Here is a 19,680-nt window from a genome sequence, read left to right on the forward strand (position 1 = left end):
CGAGACGGGCGGATCACGAGGTCAGGAGATCGAGACCATCCTGGCTAACACGGTGAAACCCCGTCTCTACTAAAAAAATACAAAAAAAAAAAAACAACTAGCCGGGCGAGGTGGCGAGTGCCTGTAGTCCCAGCTACTCGGGAGGCTGAGGCAGGAGAATGGCGTAAACCCGGGAGGCGGAGCTTGCAGTGAGCTGAGATCCGGCCACTGCACTCCAGCCTGGGTGACAGAGCGAGACTCCGTCTCAAAAAAAAAAAAAAAAAAAAAAAGCCTGATAATCTCTTCTAAAAGTTTGGAATACTGAAACCAGCCTAAGAGATAATTTAAAAAGAATTTTTATAGGTACATAGCATGTTTAAATATTTATGGGGTGAATGAGATATGTTGATGCAGGCATACAATGTAATAATCACATTATAGTCAATGGAGTATCAAAAAAATGATTTTTTTTACCTTCAATAAAACTGTAGGAAACAAAAGTGTACTTCAGCAGAAGTGTAGGGAATATATTCTTTTAAAACTTTTGAGTGTGAAAATATATGAAGTTATTTTATTTTAGGCAATGTTTGCTTGACTGTAAGTTGCAGAAGCTTCTTGGTGATTCTTAAATTTGCATTTGCACCATACCACTATAGCTTGTTTATGATATCTGTAGAATGATAAACTTATTCTGAATTTTAAATGTATTTATAACTAAATAGATTTAAATCTACTTTGAATTAACATTTTTATTTAACTGTGATTTTTTTTTTTTTTTTTTTTTTGGGTAGTTGTTGACCTCCTTGTTGTCTTGCCCTATACCCATTACTTATATTAATCAACAGTTGCCTCTTTTCTGATAAATTTTTGTTATGGTCTGTTCTGCAGAGAATGATGCTGGTTTCAAGTTTTGGAGATCCCTGTTTTTTATGGAACACAGTTCTGTAAAATTTTCATAAGATTCCTTGGCAATAACATACGCTTGTGATGGACCCTAGAAATACTGCTATGTTAGGATTGGGTTCTGATTCCGAAGGTTTTACAAGAAAGAGTCCTTCTGCCATCAGTACTGGCACATTGGTCAGTAAGAGAGAAGTAGAGCTAGAAAAAAACACAAAGGAGGAAGAGGACCTTCGCAAACGGAATCGAGAAAGAAACATTGAAGCTGGGAAAGATGATGGTTTGACTGATGCACAGCAACAGTTTTCAGTGAAAGAAACAAACTTTTCAGAGGGAAATTTAAAATTGAAAATTGGCCTCCAGGCTAAGAGAACTAAAAAACCTCCAAAGAACTTGGAGAACTATGTATGTCGACCTGCCATAAAAACAACTATCAAGCACCCAAGGAAAGCACTTAAAAGCGGAAAGATGACGGATGAAAAGAATGAACACTGTCCTTCAAAACGAGTAAGTAGAATTCCTAACAATATATGGTTATTGACAATATTTTCATTTCCCTGTTAATTTTTATCATATATGTGTTTCCGGGAGTTTGATTTTAATCTTTCTATGTTATTTCCAGATAGTTTGTGTTTGTGAGCCTTAAAATAAGCCCTGAGGCTTGTCAAAGATGTAAGTTAATAGCATAACCATATATGTATTTGTACTTCTAAAATTATTTTAGGCCGGGCGCGGTGGCTCAAGCCTGTAATCCCAGCACTTTGGGAGGCCGAGACGGGCGGATCACGAGGTCAGGAGATCGAAACCATCCTGGCTAACACGGTGAAACCCCGTCTCTACTAAAAAATACAAAAAACTAGCCGGGCGAGGTGGCGGGCGCCTGTAGTCCCAGCTACTCGGGAGGCTGAGGCAGGAGAATGGCGTAAACCCGGGAGGCGGAGCTTGCAGTGAGCCGAGATCGCGCCACTGCACTCCAGCCTGGGTGACAGAGCCAGACTCCGTCTCAAAAAAAAAAAAAAAAAAAAAAAAAATATTTTAAAATTTTATTTATTTATTAATTTTTTGAGATTAAGTTTTGCTCTTGTCGCCCAGGCTGGAGTGCAATGGTGTGATCTCGGCTCACAGCAATCTCTGCCTTCTGGGTTCAAGCAGTTCTCCTGCCTCAGCCTCCCAAGTACCTGGGATTACAGGTGCCCACCATCACACCTGGCTAATTTTGTGTTTTTAGTAGAGATGGAGTTTCACCATGTTGGCCAGGCTGGTCTCAAACTCCTGACCTCAGGTGATCCGTCCACCTTGGCCTCCCAAAGTGCTGGGATTACCGGCATCAGCCTCCACGCGCGGCCTGTTTATGCAATTTTTAAAGGCAAAACTCCAAAGTGCTGGAATTACAGGTGTAAGCCACTGTGTCTGACCAAAAAAAGAGAAATCTTTATTGAGGTATGATTCACATACCATACAGTTCAGCCATTTAAATTCAGTGATTTTTAGGGTATTTCCTTATTCGCTTTTAAAAATTTATGTAAAATCATTTCTTTCTTTCTTTTTTTTTTTTCGAGATGGAGTCTCACTCTGTCGCCCGGACTGGAGTGCAGTGGTGCGATCTTGGCACACCACAACCTCCACCTCCTGGGTTCAAGCGATTCTCCTGCCTCAGCCTCCTGAGTAACTGGGCTTACAGGTGCCCACCACCGCACCCAGCTAATTTTTGTATTTTTTGTAGAGACAAGGTTTCACCATGTTGGCCAGGCTGGTCTCGAACTCCTGACCTCAGGTGATCCACCCACCTCAGCCTCCCAAAGTACTGGGATTACAGGTGTGAGCCACTGCGCCCAGCCAAAATCATTTATTTCTAAACCTTTTTCATTATCCCAAATTAAAACTCCGTAACCATTAAACAGTATCTTCCATTTCTTCTGTCTACAGTGACTGGTAATATCTAATGTACTTGCCGGGCATGGTGGCTCACGCCTGTAATCCCAGCACTTTGGGAGGCTGAGGCAGGTGGATCACCTGAGGTCAGGAGTTTGAGACCAGCCTGGCCAACATGATGAAAACTCGTCTCTACTAAAAATACAAAAAATTAGCTGGCCATGATGGCAGAAGCCTGTAATCCCAGCCCTCGGGAGGCTGAGGCAGGAGAATCGCTCAAATCTAGGAGGCAGAGGTTGCAGTGAGCTCAGGTTGTGCCACTGCCCTCCAGCCTGGGCAACAAGAGCAAAACTCCAACTCACCCCCCAAAAAATTCTAATGTACTTTTAGCAACTGTAACTGTAAATTTGCCTATTCTAGCTAACTCATATAGGTGTAATCATACAATATTTGTTATTTTGTGTCTGGCTTATTTCATTTACCAGAATGTCCTCAAGGTGCAACCATGTTGTAGCATGTGCCAAAACTTTATTCCTTTTCATGGCAGAATAATCCATTGTGTGGATATACCACTTTATTTTCATTTATTTATTTATTTATTTATTTATTTATTTATTTATTTATTTATTTATGTTTTGAGGTGGAGTTTCGCTCTTGTTGCCCAGGCTGGAGTGCAGTGGCGTGATCTCGGCTCACGGCAACCTCTGCGTCCAGGGTTCAAGCAATTCTCCTGCCTCAGCCTCTTGAGTAGCTGGGATTACAGGTGTGTGCCACCGTCCCCGGCTGACTTTTGTGTTTTTTAGTAGAGAGGGGATTTTTTCATGTTGGTCAGGCTGGTCTCAAACTCCTGTCCTCAGGTGATCTGCCCACCTCTGCTTCCCAAAGTGCTGGGATGACAGGCGTGAACCATCACACCCGGCCACCACTTTATTTTTTATCCATTCATCTCTTGATGGAATCTTGGTTCACATCCACTCTTTGGCTATTGTGGATAATGCTACAGTGAATGTTGCCATACAGTTATCTGTTCAAGTTCCTGCTTTGTATTTTCGTGTATTTACCTGGGAATAGAAATACTGGGTCATATGGTAATTGTTTATTTAGCTCTTTCAGGAACTGTACACTTTTTCAGTGGCTATACTGTTTCATATCCCATCAGCAATGCATGAGTTTTTGATTTCTCTGAGTCTTCATAAGGTTTTCTTAATTTTTATTCCCTCCCTCCCTCCATCCCTCCCTTCCTTCCTCTCCCTTCCCCTCTACCTCTCCCTGCTTGTCCCCCCCTTCCCTCCCCTTCCTTCCTTTCCTTATCTTCCTTCCCTTCCCTCTCTTTCCTTCCTCTCACCCACCCCACCACCACCCTGTTCTCAAGCTGCAGCACATCGTGGTTTTTAATTAGCATTTTCTTTTCTTTTTTCTTTTTTTTTTTTTTTTTGAGAGAGAGTCTCGCTCTGTCCTCCACGCAGGAGTGCAGTGGTGCAATCTCTGCTCACTGCAAGCTCCGCCTCCAGGGTTCATGCCATTCTTCTGCCTTAGCCTCCCGAGTAGCTGGGACTACAGGCGCCCACCACCACACCCGGCTAATTTTTTTTGTAGTTTTAGTAGAGAGGGGGTTTCACCTTGTTAGCCAGGATGGTCTCAATCTCCTGACCTCGTGATCCGCCCACCTCGGCCTCCCAAAATGCTGGGGTTACAGGCGTGAGCCACCATGCCCAACCTGCATTTATTTAATGACTAATGATGTTGAACAGGTTTTCATGTGCTTATTGGCCATTTGTGTATCTTCTTTGAAGAAATGTTTGTTCAAATTATTTGAATTGTCCAGGTTCTTTATATAATCTGTATATAGGATTTTAAAAATATTTTCTTTCATTCTGTGGATAGTCTTTTCATTTCCTTTTGTGTCCTCTGATGCAAAAAAAAGTTTTCAATTTTGGTGAAAATGGGTCCAATTTATTTTTTCCTTTATTGCCTGTGTTTTTAGTGTCATATCCTAGAAATCATTGCCAAATCCAGTGTTGTGAAAGTCTTCCCCTTATGTTTTCCTAAGAGTTTTATCGTTTTAGCTCTTATGTTTAGATCTGTGACCCATTTTGAGTTTAAGTTTTGTTGTATATGGTTTAAAGTAAGGGTCCAGCTTCATTCCTTTACGTGATATTCAGTTTTCTCAGCATCATTTCTTGAAGAGAGTATCTTTTCTTCATTGAATGGTTTTGACACCTTTGTTAAAGAAATTATTGGCCATATATGTGAGAGTTTATTTCAGGACTCTTTTCCTTTACATTCCATTGGTCCATATGTCTGTCTTTCTGCAAGTACCACACTGTTTTCATTACTGTAGCTTTGTAGTAAGTTCTTTATTTGTTCGTTTTAGATGGAGTCTTACTCTGTTGCCCAGGCTGGAGTATAGTGGCATGATCTCAGCTTGAGACCGCAGCCTCTGCCTCCTGGGTTCAAGTGATTCTCCTGCCTCCTGCCTCAGCCTCCCGAGTAGCTGAGATTACAGGTGCCTACTACCATGCCCGGCTAATTTCTGTATTTTTAGTAGAGACAGAGTTTCAGCATGTTGGCCAGACTGGTCTCAAACTCCTGAGCTCAAACAGTCTGCCTGCCTCGGCCTCCCATAATGCTGGGATTACAGGTGTGAGCCACCATGCCCTTCCTGTTTGTTTTTAAAGAGACAGGGTCTTGCTCTGTCATCCAGGATAGGCTACTCACTGCAGCCTCAAACTCCTGGGCTCAAGTGATCCTCCTGCCTTGGCCTCCCAAAGTGATGGGATTATAGGCATGAGCCACCATGGCTGGCCTGTAGTAAGTTGAAGTCAGAAAGTGTGAGTCTTCCAACTTTGTTCTTTTTCAACATTGTTTTGGCTATTTGGGGTTCCTTGAGATTCCATACAGATTTTAGGATGGGGTTTTCTGTTTCTTTAAACAACAGTGTTGGGATTTTGATAGAAATTACATTGAATCTGCAGATCACTTTAGGTAGTGTTGTCATCTTAATATGAAGTCTTGAAATCCAGGAATGTGAGATGTCTTTTGTTTAAGATTTCCTTAATTTCTTTCAGCAATATTTTATAAAATTTGTAATGTTCAAGCCTTTCAGCTCCTTAAATTTATTCCTGTGTATTTTATTTTTTGATGCTATTGCAACCAGCAGTGTTTTAAATTTACTTTACAGATTACTCATTGTAAATATATAGAAATGCAACTAATTTTTTAAATTACTATTTTTAATTTTTTTTTTTTTTTTAGAGACAGTCTTGCTCTGCTGCCCATGTTGGAGGGGCAGTGGCATAGCTCATTGTATCCGCAAACTCCTGGACTCAAGCAGTCTTCCTGCCTTAGCCTTCTTTTATTTATTTATTTATTTTTATTTATTTATTTATTTATTTATTTATTTATTTTTTGAGATGGAGTCTCGCTCTATTGCCCAGGCTGGAGTGCAGTGGCGCGATCTCGGCTCACTGCAAGCTCCGCCTCCCGGGTTCACGCCATTCTCCTGCCTCAGCCTCCTGAGTAGCTGGGACTACAGGCGCCCGCCACCGTGCCCGGCTAATTTTTTGTGTTTTTAGTAGAGATGGGGTTTCACCGTGGTCTCGATCTCCTGACCTTGTGATCCGCCCACCTCAGCCTCCCAAAGTGCTGGGATTACAGGCGTGAGCCACTGCTCCCGGCCTCTCTTTTATTTATTTTAATAAATTAAAAAAAAATTATCTTTGTAGAGATGGGGTCTTGCTATTTTGCCCAAGCTGGTCTTGAACTTCTGACCTCAAGTGATCCTCCTTCGTTGGCTTCCTAAAGTGTTGGGATTACAAGTGTGAGCCACTGTGTTGGCCACAACTGATTTTGGCATGTGGGTTTTGTATCCTGCAACTTTGCTGAATTCATTTATTAGCTTGAACAATTTGTTGATGCTTTAGGGTTTTCTACATATAAAACTGTGTCATCTGCCAACAGAGATAATTCAGTATTTTAATATATGCCTCAGGTATTTCTTACGTTCCAGCAGATTTGGGAAACACTATGTTTACTTACTGTGAAATGAGAGTGGGTTATTTTCTGTTCAGTGAGTTAGCTACTGAAAATAGTGTTTTTGTCTACTAAAATATTATATATAATTTTTTTCATATTTTTAAAATTATAAACTCCCAGTGGCCATTACTGAATAGATTACATACAGTATTTTGAATGGGGTGAAGCAACCTCTTTAGTGGTCCTTACCAGTAGAGCTTAACTAGTAAACTGAAAGTAGTAATCACTGGTACTGTAGCAGGAAGACAATAAAAGAAGAGGAAAACAGAACGATAGAAGGCAGTGTAAGAAACAAGAGCAAAGGATGATGATAAAGTGCCATCAGGCTACCTCAAAGGATGAAGTTTTCTGTCCATAATCCATGCTAGTATAGTATGTAGGCTAATGTCCGAGTTATATTGATATATGTGTGTGTGTGTGTGTGTGTGTGTGTGTGTGTGTGTGTGTATATATATATAGGTTGGTGCAAAAGTAATTGCAGTTTTGGACTATGAATTTTTTTTTTTTTTTTAAAGATAGAGTCTCCTTTTGTCACCCAGGCTGGAGTGGAGTGCAGTGGCTTGATCTCGGCTCACTGCAGCTTCCACCTCCTGGGTTAAGGCAGTTCTGCCTCAGCCTCCTGAGTAGCTGGGATTACAAGTGCTTGCCACCATACCTGGCTAATTTTTGTATTTTTAGTAGAGATGGGGTTTCAACATGTTGGCAGGCTGGTCTCGAACTCCTGACCTCAGGTGATTCGCCTGCCTCAGCCTTCCAAAGTGCTGGGATTATAGGAGTGAGTCCCTGTTTCCAGCCATTGACCATGAATTTTAAATCATTATAACTAGGCTCAAACACATCTTTATTAATCAAAATAGGAACCGTTACAATAAACATTTGTGCCAACAAGAATCAGTTTGTTTAATCCTGTAGCATAAAAATCTGTGCTTCTGGATTCAACAAACTCTTGGGAAGCATTTTATGTATCCTGCTGGTTGTGGAAGCGGTTTCCCTGCAAAAAGTTGTTGAGATGCTTGAAGAAGTGGTAGTTGGTTGACAAGAGGTCAGTTGAATATGGCAGTTGAGGCAAAACTTAGTAGTCCAATTCGTTCAACTTTTGAAGCACTGATTGTGTGACGTGCAGTCAGGCGTTGTCCTGGAGAAGAATTGGGCTCTTTTTGTTGATCAGTGCTGGTGGCAGGTGTTGCAGTTTTTGGTACATCTCATCAATTTGCTGAGCATACATCTCAGATGAATGGTTTCGCTGGGATTCAGAAAGGTGTAGTGGATCAGACTGGCAGCAGATCGCCAAACAGTGACCATGATCTTTTTTGGTGCAAGTTTGGCTTTGAAAAGTGCTTTGGAGCTTCTTCTGGGTCCAACCACTGATCTGGTTGTTGCCAGTTGTCATATAAAATCCACTTTTTGTCGCACATCACAATCTTGAGAAATTTTTCCTTGTTGGTGTGTAAAATGCCAAATGACCTTAGAATGGTTGAAGATGAGTTCCTTGGCAACTTCTCGTGTAGTTTTAAAAGGATGAGCTTTGATGATTGCTCTCAGTTGTTGTCAATTTCTGACAGCCAGCCACTGTGCTGCTTATCTTCAAGGCTCTCATCTCCTTTGCAAAACTTGCTGAACCACGGCTGTACTGTACATTCGTTAGCAGTTCCTGGGCCAAAAGTGTTGTTGATGTTGCAAGTTGTCTCTGCTGCTTTATGGCCCATTTTAAACTCAAATAAGAAAATCACTTAAATTTGCTTTTAGTCTAACATTTCCATAGTCTAAAATAAATACAAAATAAAGAGCAAGTAATAAGTCATTAGCAAAAAAAATAAAGTGAGAAATGTGCATTAAAATGATATATAACATAACCACATTTAAGAACGTGTTCCAATATCAAGTGGCAAATTTCAACAATGCAAAAACTGGTTACTTTTACACCAGTATTACCTGTTATATTTATAATGTATAACAATTATATATATAGTTTTAAAAAAAATGTGTGTTTATGTATGTATATGCATATATATAAACTGTGGTAGGCTGCATATAACGTGAACTTTTCCATTTTAACCATTTGTAAGTATATAATTTTGTGGCATTAGGTAGATGCACTTTTTGTGCAACCATCCCCACCCACCAGCTCCGGATCTTTTTGATGTTTTCCAGCTGACACTCTATTAACTCTTCATTCCCCCTCCTGTGGCCCCTAGTGAAACTGGTATTCTACTTTCTGTCTCTGAATTTGACTACTGAAATTACCTCATATAAGTAGAGTCATACAATATTTGTCCTTAGGTAACTGCCTTATTTCCCTTAGCATAATGTCCTCAAGGTTTGTCCATTTTGGAGTATGTCAGAGTTGCTTTTGTTTTTAAGGCTGAATGATATTCCAGTGTATGTATATAACAAATTTTGTTCATTCTATAGATATGTCAGATTCAGAAGCTGTTTGTGAATTTTTTGGTTAATATGATTGTCAACTGTTAATTTCTAAATTTGTTCAGCTGTTACTGGGTAGTATTTTACTAGATAAATTAATCTAGTCCATCTATGGATGGACACTGGTATTGCTTCCAGCTTTTAACAATTGTGACTAATGCTGAACATGTGTGTAGAAATATGAGTCCCTGCTTTCACGTCTTTTGGGTATATATGTGGAAGTGGAATTTTTGGGTCATACTACAGTTTTTTTGGTAAGAGATTGAGTGTTGCTCTGTCACCCAGGCCGGACATTGTAATTTTTTTTTTTTTTTTCTGATACAGGGTCTCACTCCTGTTGCCCTGGCTGGAGTGCAGTGGGGGTAATCACAGCTCACTGCAGCCTTAACCTCCTGGGCTCAGATGATTCTCCCACCTCAACCTCTTGAGTAGCCTGGCTACAGGCATGCACAACCACTCCTGGCTCATATTTTGTGTTTTTAGTAGATGCGGGGGTTTCACCATGTTGCCCAGGCTGATCTTGAACTCCTGGACTAAAGCAGTCTGTCCGCCTCAGCCTCCCAACGAGCTGGGATTACAGATATGAGCCACCACGCCTGACTCTGGGACATTGTAATTCTATGTTTAATTTTTTGAAATAATTACCATACTGTTTTCCACAGGGGCTGGACAATTTTACATTCCCACCAGGAACTCACAAGTGTTCTGGTTCTTCCACATCCTCGGTAACAGTTATTCTGTTTTAAAAAAATTATAGCCATCCTAACGTGTAGGAATTACTCACTGTATTTATAATTTGTAATTATATATCTATAGTTTTGTTTGTTTCAGACAGCATCTTGCTATTGCCTAGGTTGGAGTGCAGTGATGTGATTAGACTCACTGTAGCCTTGACCTTGACCTCCTGGGCTCAAGCAATCCTACCATCTCAGCCTCCCAAGAAGTTGCAGCTACAGGTGTGTGTCACCACACTTCTAATATTTTTATTTTTTGTAGAAATGTTGCTCCTTTTGTTGCCTGGGCTGGTCTTGAAATCCTGGGCTGAGGTGATGCTCCTATCTCAGCCTCCCAAAGTGCTGGGATTACGGGTGTCAGCCACCATGCCAGTGAGCCACTGTGCCCGGCTTGATACGTGTATTTTTTTTAAAACATAAGACTACTCGCAGCACTTTGGGAGACTGAGGCAGGTGGATCACTTGAGGTCGGGAGTTTGAGACCACCCTGACCAACATGGTGAACCCCATCCCTACTAAAAATACAAAAATCAGCTGGGTGTGGTGGTGATCACCTATACCCCCAGCTACTCAGGAGACTGAAGCAGGAGAAGCTCTTGATCCCAAGAGATGGAGGTTGCAGTGAGCCGAGATCACACCACTGTACTCCAGCCTGAGTGACAGAGCAAGACTCCATCTCAAAAAAAAAGTCTAAGATCCTTTGCCTCCCTTCCTTCCTTCCTTTCTTGACAGAGTCTTACTCTGTCACCCAGGCTTGAATGCAGTGGTGTGATCTCACTGCAACCTCTGCCGCTCAGGTTCAAGCTATTCTCCTGTCTCAGCCTCTTGAGTAGCTGACATTATGGGCACCTGCCACCGCGCCTGGCTAATGTTTGTATTTGTAGTAGAGACGAGGTTTCACCATGTTGGTCAGGCTGGTCTTGAATTCCTGAACTCATGATCCACCCGCCTCAGCCTCCCAAAGTGCTGGGATTACAGGCGTGAGCCACCGCGCCTGGCCGATCTTTTGCCTTTCTACTTTATCTTCAGTGCTCCAAAAGAAGCAGCCCTGAAGGGGAACTTCTATTGAGATTGTGATAAAGGATAGTATTTTCTCCTTTAGTGACCATAGGGAAATAAGAGAATAAGAAATAATCTTGGCTGGGCATGGTGGCTCACGCCTGTAATCCCAGCACTTTGGGAGGCGCTGGCTGGTGGATCACCTGAGGTCGGGAGTTCGAGACCAGCCTGACCAACATGGAGAAACCCCGTCTCTACTAAAAATACAAAAAAATTAGCCAGGCGTGGTGGTGCATGCCTGTAATCCCAGCTACTTGGGAAGCTGAGACAGGAGAATCACTTGAACCCAGGAGGCAGAGGTTGCGGTGAGCTGAGATCGTGCCATTGCACTCCAGCCTGGGCAACAAGAGCGAAACTCCATTTCAAAAAGAAAAAAAAGAAACAATCTTGCCGGCCGCAGTGGCTCACCCCTGTAATCCCAGCACTTTGGAAGGCCGAGGTGGGTGGATCGCAAGGTGAAGAGATCGAGACTATCCTGGCCAACGTGGTGAAACCCCATTTCTACTAAAAATATAGAAATTAGCTGGGTGTGGTGGCGCATGCCTGTCATCCCAGTGACTCGGTAGGCTGAGGCAGGAGAATTGCTTCAACCCGGGAGGCGGAGGTTGCAGTGAGCCGAGATTGCGCCACTGTACTCTAGCCTGGCGACATAGCAAGACTCTGTCTCAAAAACAAACAAAAAAGAAAGAAACAGTCTTGTTTGTGAATCTTGATTTGTTTGTGTCCTACTCTTAATTTTAATACCTTGTTAAGGAATAAATGACAGTGGATTGAAGTTTGGAAAGTCTCCAGAAAGGGAATAAAACCTCAGACTCTCCTGAGAGAATCTAGAAAAACATTGTAAGTATATCAAACTGCAATAATCCCTATGGGAATTTTGTAGTTTCAGTGTAGTGAAGATGGCTAATGAATTAGACTCAAAAAGAGAATGCCACATTTAGATTATTCTTCTAATGTTTTTTTGTATAAACTTTGGTTCCAGTGAGTTCTTAACTGTGGTGTTTTTTCTAGCAAAGGGAAACCTGAAGACATTTTCAGTATATTCAAGTCTTCTTTATTTTCTTTAAGAAATGGTTATTCTGCTTGAAGATTTATGTATCATATATCATGGATGGTTAATGCATAGTATGTTACCTCATATTTCATACTTTTATTACTTGGAAATTTTTAATTTATTTTAAAATGTCAGACTTATATTTGAGGTTCAAAAGTTGAGAATTTTTAGGTTAATAATACGATTTTCAACTGTCAATTTCTAGATTTGTTCAGGTGTCATTTTTCTGGGTAATATGTTGCTATATAAAAGTTAATTATCTAATCAGTTTACTTTCAGTGAAAATTTTTGTTCTGTATATGTTTACTGTGGCTTCCATCAGCCTATTTTAGGTAAAAAATAAGACTTAATTTTAGCTGGGCAGTCTGGGCGACAGCGAGATCCTGTCTGCAAAAAAAAAAAAAAAAGTGTTTTCAGGTTCACCTTCGCTTGAAGAATCATATCACATTAAGAATAAATTGTTGCCCGGGCGCGGGGGCTCACGCCTGTAATCCCAGCACTTTGGGAGGCCGAGGCGGGCAGATCACAAGGTCAGGAGATCGAGACCATCCTGGCTAACACGGTGAAACCCCATCTCTACTAAAAATGCAAAAAATTAGCCAGGCGTGGTGGCAGGCACCTGTAGTCCCAGCCACTCGGGAGGCTGAGGTAGGAGGGTGGCGTGAACCCAGGAGGCGGAGCTTGCAGTGAGCCGAGATCACGCCATTGCACTCCAGCCTAGGCGATAGAGCAAGACTCCGTCTCAAAAAAAAAAAAAAGAATAAATTATTGGGAATCAGAGTTGGTACAAAGAAACTTCCAGAAGAGTAACTCCAACATTGCTGTCTTTGGTATCTTCCAGAAATATATTTGCACTTTTAAGCCAGTATGCATCCCCTACATACATGTTCTTTCCCCATTTTAAAATGTAAATAGTAGCACATTGTACATACTGCTCTGTATCTTTTTTCTATTAAATAGTATATTTTAAAGATTGTTCCATAACAGGGCTATGAGAACTTCTTTAGCCCTTGGAAATGTGACTTATGTAATTTTCTTTTTTTTGAGACAGTCTTGCTCTGTGGCCCAGGCTTGAGTGCAGTGGTGCGATCTCGGCTCACTGCGACCTCCACCTCCCGGGTTCAAATGATTATCTTGCCTCAGCCTCTCGAGTAGCTGGGATTACAGGTGTGCACCACCACGCCTGGGTAATTTTTGTATTTTTAGTAGAGACAGAGTTTCTCCAAGTTGGTCAGGCTGGTCTCAAACTCCTGACCTTGTGATCCAGCTGCCTCGGCCTCCCCAAGTGCTGGGATTATAGGCGTGAGCAGCTGCACCCAGCCTATAATTTTCTTTTTCCAGTTTGTTATTTGTCTTTAGACTTTGGTTATGTTATTTTGCCATACAGAAATATTTAGGTTTTTACCTGATGTAATTTGTAAATCTTAAGACTTCTGGGTTTTTGATGTATCATTAGAAAGACCTTCTTCTATCGAAGTTTATGAAAGATTTCCTTATGTTGTTTTGCAGATCTTTGTAGTATTTTATTTTTTAACATATAAATCCTTGATCCATTTGGAGTTTGTTATGGTTTATGAGTTATGGTTCCAAATTTGTCTCTTTCCAAATGGCTACATGGTTGTCCCAACACTTATTATTATTATTTGAGATGGAGTCTCGCTCTGTCGCCCAGGCTGGAGTGCAGTGGCACAATCTGGGCTCACTGCAACCTCTGCCTCCTGGGTTCAAGCAATTCTCCTGCCTCAACCTCCTAAGTAGCTGGGATTAGAGACACGCGGCATCACACCCAGCTAAGTTTTGTATTTTTAGTAGAGACAGGCTTTCCTTATGTTGGTCAGGCTAATCTCGAACTCCTGACCTCAGGTGATCCCTCTGCTTTGGCCTCCCAAAGTGCTGGGGATTGCAGGCGTGAGCCACTGAGCCTGGCCCCAACACTATTATTAAGAAGTCCATCTTTACTTCTCTTATTTGAAAGGCTGCTTTGTCATACACTGAATTTCTTTATGTACTTGGTTCTAGTCTGGTTTTCTATTTAGTATCAGTGATGTTTCTGTTTATTTACATTTTTTGTTTGTTTGTTTACTTTTAAGAGTCTGAGTCTTGTCTTTTTTAACCAGGCTGTGGTACAGTGGTGTGATCATAGCTCACTGTAACCTTGAGCTCCTGGGGATCAAGCGATCCTCCTGTACCAGCCTGGCAAATCATTAGGATTATAGGTGTGAGCCATGGCACCTGGCCACTATGGTACAGTTTTAAGAATTTTGTTTTATAGGTAGGACTAATCCATTCTCCTAACTTATATTTTAGTGTGCTCCCTGTACTTTTGCCTGTTTATAAATTTATTAATTTATAATTTATAAATTTATTATTAATTTATAATTTATAAATTAATGTAATTTCAGTGAAAATAATTTTTTTCTAGAATTTTTCTAAGAATTTGACTGATTATAAAGTTTGTATATTGTTCATCTTTATCTGTGGTTGAATTTGGAGCCTAATTTGATGATGACTACTTTGAGAGGCTTTGACTTTACTTTTCCAGGAGTTAGAGTATGTTACTGACACCTTTCCTGGGGTCTCCATTTTGCCACTAGTGTGTGACTTGATGGACTTACCCACTGTGTTTTCGTGCCTATTTAGGTCAGCCCTTTTTTTTCTTTTCTTTTGGTCCTCTTGGAGCTTTTTCTTACTCCTATGAGTCAGCAGTGTAAGAGACGTATTTTATGCTGGTTTGAGTTATTTTGTTGTAATAGAAGACTCTTCACAGTATTTAGCCTGGCATATTGCTAGAAGTAGACATCCCCTGATTGTTTTATAAGAAATAATGTTCATTATTTTATTTTTATTTTTGAGAGAGTCTCGCTCTGTCATACAGGCTGGCGTGTAGTGGTGCAATTTTGGCTCACTGCAATCTCCACCTTCTGGGGTTCAAGTGATTCTTGTGCCTCAGCCTCCTGAGTAGCTGGGATTGCAGGTGAATGCCGTCATGTCTGGCTAATTTTTGTATTTGTAGTAGAGATGGGGTTTCGCCATGTTGGCTAGGCTGGTCTCGAACTCCTGGCCTCAAGTGATCTGCCTGCCTTGACCTCCAAAGTGCTAGGATTACAGGCATGAGCCACCATGCTTGGACTCATTATTAATTTTATAGTAGGTTTTCTTGTTTTCTTTTTTCCTCCCAAGTGGAAAGAAAAACTTTCTTGTAATTTTTCTCTAAAAATTTACGTTTGGCTTTGATGCAGTTACATGTGGTGTCTGCCATTTCATAAGCTGTCAGAATGGTACATTCATTTTTCTACAGCAGTATTTTAGAAAGTGAAAGTAGAGATGGAAGTCACAATATTTACTTGTATTTATCACACAGTAACTTAAAAGGAGATGGAGCAATGGTACATTTCTTTCCAGCATTTAAAGAAAATTCCATTTTCGGAGTTACATAACGTGTGATTGTAGTTCATTTAGTATACTTAGCCAAAAAAAGAAAAAAATGTCAAGTATACAAGCTTGCAATAAAAGGTTCTGCTATGTTAGGAAGTCAGAGTTTAGGAGGTATACAAAGGCAGTTTGAGAAAAACGCACAGATGGTAGATACATACCTTTTTTAAGAGACAGGGTCTTCTTTTAAAGAGACAGTCTGTTGCCCAAGGCTGTGCAGTGGCATGATCATGGTTCACAGCAGTCTTGGCCCCCATGGGCTTAAGTAATCTTCCCATCTCAGCTTCCAGAATCACTAGGACCACAGGTGTGTGCCACCGCACTTGGCTAATTTTATTTTATTTTTGTAGAGACAGTGTCTTGTTGTGTTGCCCAGGCTGGTCTCGAACTCCTGTGCTGAATCAATCCTCCTTCCTTGTCCTCCCAACATGCCAGGATTACAGGCGTGAGCCACTGCATTTGATCATATCAACATACCGTGTCTCACAATTATGATGACCAGATTACGTATTAGTCAAATAACATTGAAATTTGGTGCTTTGTTGACTAAAATTTTTGTCATTGGATAGTTTATTTGATGTTACTTTAGTCTAAATGAGTGGATTTCATGAACACAATGAATTATAAGTAAAATTCATAGCCATAATTATAATTTCCAGTCCAAAAATTGTTTTCTGTTTAGAAAAGAAAATTCTATGCCATCTTAATAGATTTAAGAAGCAGTTCATTGAAGAAGTAATTTTGAATTTCAGTGAAGTGAGTTTTTTTTTTTTTTTGTGAGACGGAGTTTCGCTCTTGTTGTCCAGGCTGGAATGTCATGGTGCATTCTCGGCACACCGCAACCTCCACCTCCTGGGTTCAAACGATTCTCCTGCCTCAGCCTGCCTAGGAGCTGGGATTACAGACATGCACCACCATGCCTGGCTAATTTTGTGTTTTTAATAGAGACAGGGTTTCTCCATGTTGGTCAGGCTGGTTTCAAACTCCTGACCTCAGGTGATCTGCCTGCCTCAGCCTCCCAAAGTGCTGGGATTAGAGGCCTGAGCCACCGCGCCTGGCCTAAGTGATTTTTTTGGAGAATTATTATTACTTTTTAAATAAAATTTAATAAAGTTAATTATTTTTCTTTTTTATAGAAACAGTCTATGTTGGCCAGGCTGGTCTTCAACTCGTAGGCTCAAACGATTCTCCTGCCTCAGCCTCTCAAAGTGCTAGGATTACAGGTGTGAGCCACCATGCCCAGCTGAGAATTATTAAAACCCACATGCACACTTGCATCCAAGTATTAGACTTAAAGCCTGTCCTGGAATTTTAAATTTTATAATGCTCTATAACTGGTAGATTAATGTTGTTTCTTTTTCTTTTTTTCTTTTTCTTTTTTTTTTTGAGATGGAGTCTCACTCCATTGCCCAGGCTGGAGTTCAGTGGCATAATCTTGGCCTCACTGCAACCTCCACCTCCCAGGTTCAAGCAGTTCTCCCACCTCAGCCTCCCAGGTAGCTGGTACTACAGGCACATGCCACCATGCCCGGCTAATTTTTGTATTTTTAGTAGAGATGGGGTTTTGCCATGTTGGCCAGGCTAATCTCGAACTGCTAACCTCAGGTGATCCACCCACCTCAGCCTCCCAAAGTGCTAGGATTACAGGCGTGAGCCACTGTGCCCCGCCTAATGTTGTTTCTTAAATAAGAAAAATGGGTAATAATAGTGCCTCAGTTCTTGCTCAGTAGAGATTATTTGCCTGCCAGTTTTTAAAGAGCTGCAAACAAGTTCCAATTATTTTGAAATGGAGTTGTTGGAAAAAAAACTGGTTTGACATTACCCTAGGTTTTGGATTTTTTTCCTTTGTATTTGTTAGATAAAAATAGTGTGTTAACATATACACCATGGAATGCTATGCAGCCATAAAAAAAGGGATGAGTTCATGTCCTTTGTAGGGACATGGATGAAGCTGGAAACCATCATTCTGAGCGAACTATTGCAAGGACAGAAAACCAAACACTGCATGTTCTCACTCATAGGTGGGAATTGAACAATGAGAGAACACTTGGACTCAGGGTGGGGAGCATCACACACTGGGGCCTGTCATGGGGTGGGAGGAGTGGGGAGGGATAGCATTAGGAGATATACCTAATGTAAATGACCAGTCAACGGGTGCAGCACATCAACATGGCACATGTACATATGTAACAAACCTGCACGTTGTGCACATGTACCCTAGAACTTAAAGAAAGTATAATTAAAAGAAAAAATAGTGTGTTAAGTTTTCTAGATATAATAATAGTTCCTTTAAATTATACCCTATTTTAAGTTAGCCCAGTTTTCTATAAAACATATATATTTTTAATTGAGATATAATTCAAATACCATAAAATTTATCCTTTTAAAATGTACAGTTCAGTGTTTTTAGTATATTCAGTACGTTAAGTGTACACAGAGTTTTGCAACCACTAGTAATAATTTTAAACATTTTTATTTTAATAAACATTTTCATCTTAAATTTGTGTCTTTAATGTGCCTTTTACACTTACAATAACTGTTCAAAAGGACTAATATTTTGATTTATACTTTCACAAAGGAGGTTAAAGTTTTATATCACTTCACTTTGCCCATAGTCTCTAGTGTAGAGTCACAACATTCTTTGATTTGTTTTTCCATGTGCTGTAAAAAAATAATTATGCTGTAACATGATAACTGCCATGATAGAAATACATGCAGACAAGAGTCTATATGTGAATCACAGAATCACTGGAGAAGGTGGTGAGCAAGAGAATATGCAAAGAAGGGCTCATGCTTAAAATTAGGTGTTGACCACTTTGTTAGAATTTGCTGGAAAGAGAAAGGCTTTTGGGACAAAGTAAATAATAAAGGGAAAATGCACACTTAGGATGTCTCACAGATTTTTCTCAGTTGTGCTGTAAAACAAGAATTTGACAGTTCTTTACTGTAGATAAATACTAAGAAAATATAAATAATGAGGCCGGGCGTGGTGGAAAAAAACAAAAAGAATTGAGTGACCATACTTATTTTTTCTTAGGATTTTTCTTTACTTTTTTTTTTTTTTTTTTTTTAAGTTTGTGGTCCTACTTTGTAGTAGTATTCCTCTTAGAGGAAAAATTAAAAGATAAAATTGCTTTTTTGGACTATTTTTCTATTTCAGAAATTTAGGTTTGCTTGTGGTAAGTAGGGGCCCTGTCATTTATAGCTGTAATTGTAAATCTTTTTTTTTTTTTGAGACGGAGTTTCCCTCTTATTGCCCAGGCTGGAGTACAGTGGTGTTAGCTCACTGCAACCTCTGCCTCCCGGATTCAAGTGATTCTCCTGCCTCAGCCTCCCGAGTAGCTGGGATTACAGTTGTGCGCCAACATGCCTGGCTAAATTTTGTATTTTTAGTAGAGACGTGATTTCACCACGTTGGTCAGTCTGGTCTCGAACTCCTGACCTTAGATGATCCGCCTGCCTCGGCCTCCCAAAGTGCTGGGATTACAGGCCTGAGCCAGCCTGTAATCTTCATGAGGGCTTCATGAGGAAGTGAAAGTCAAAGCTATATAATATTGGGGCAGATTCGTAGAGCTTCTTCTTACAGAACTGCAACAGCAGGTGGCATTAGAGATCAGGTTTAAGAGTGAGTTGCAACGTATTTTTAATAGTTGCCACTATTAGGAAGGGAAGTAACACATATTGGGGATCCAGGATACAACTGGCAAAGCTCAGCTTGACTCTTGGGTGTTGCTGATCTGTTAAAAGATTCTCTGTATGTGTGTATATTTTTTAAACTAACCACTTAAAAATCTAGCAAGAATTATCTTCCAAAAAGAAAGGGAAAATAATGTTTTATGTCTAATACCTGCCTTTCCATATCCCAAACTAAACAGTAGAAAAATAAGAGGGTGTCATCCAGGGCGTACTTAATAACCTTTACCTTTTCTTTACAAATGAATGTCATTTTGCACCAGCAAATGCCTTACGTCAAGAGTTATGGGCTGGACATGGTGTCTCACACCTGTAATCCTAGCGCTTAGGGAGGCCAGGGTAGGTGGGTCGCTTGAGCTCAGGAGTTCAAGACCAGGTGGCTTACACCTGTTGTCCCAGTTACTCAGGATGCTGAGGCAGGAGGATCACTTGAGCACAGGAGGTCGAGGCTGCAGTAAGTTGTGTTCATGCCACTGCACTCCAGCCTGGGTGACAGAG

At 40.7% G+C, this 19,680-nt stretch overlaps 1 protein-coding gene across 6 annotated transcripts in view; it reads left to right on the plus strand.

Annotated features, from left to right (window-relative positions):
* Positions 1-19,680, plus strand: part of ASH1L (ASH1 like histone lysine methyltransferase) — a 231,212-nt gene that overhangs the window by 42,016 nt on the left and 169,516 nt on the right. For all 6 annotated transcript variants that reach the window (XM_028828155.2, XM_077942335.1, XM_077942333.1 and 3 more), the window contains one exon: positions 868-1,386. In XM_028828155.2, the coding sequence (XP_028683988.1) occupies positions 967-1,386 (420 nt within the window). In that variant the 5' untranslated portion in view covers positions 868-966. The remainder of the gene's footprint in view (positions 1-867; positions 1,387-19,680) is intronic.

This window comes from Macaca mulatta, chromosome 1, assembly GCF_049350105.2.
Source record: "Macaca mulatta isolate MMU2019108-1 chromosome 1, T2T-MMU8v2.0, whole genome shotgun sequence".
NCBI lineage: Eukaryota > Metazoa > Chordata > Mammalia > Primates > Cercopithecidae > Macaca > Macaca mulatta.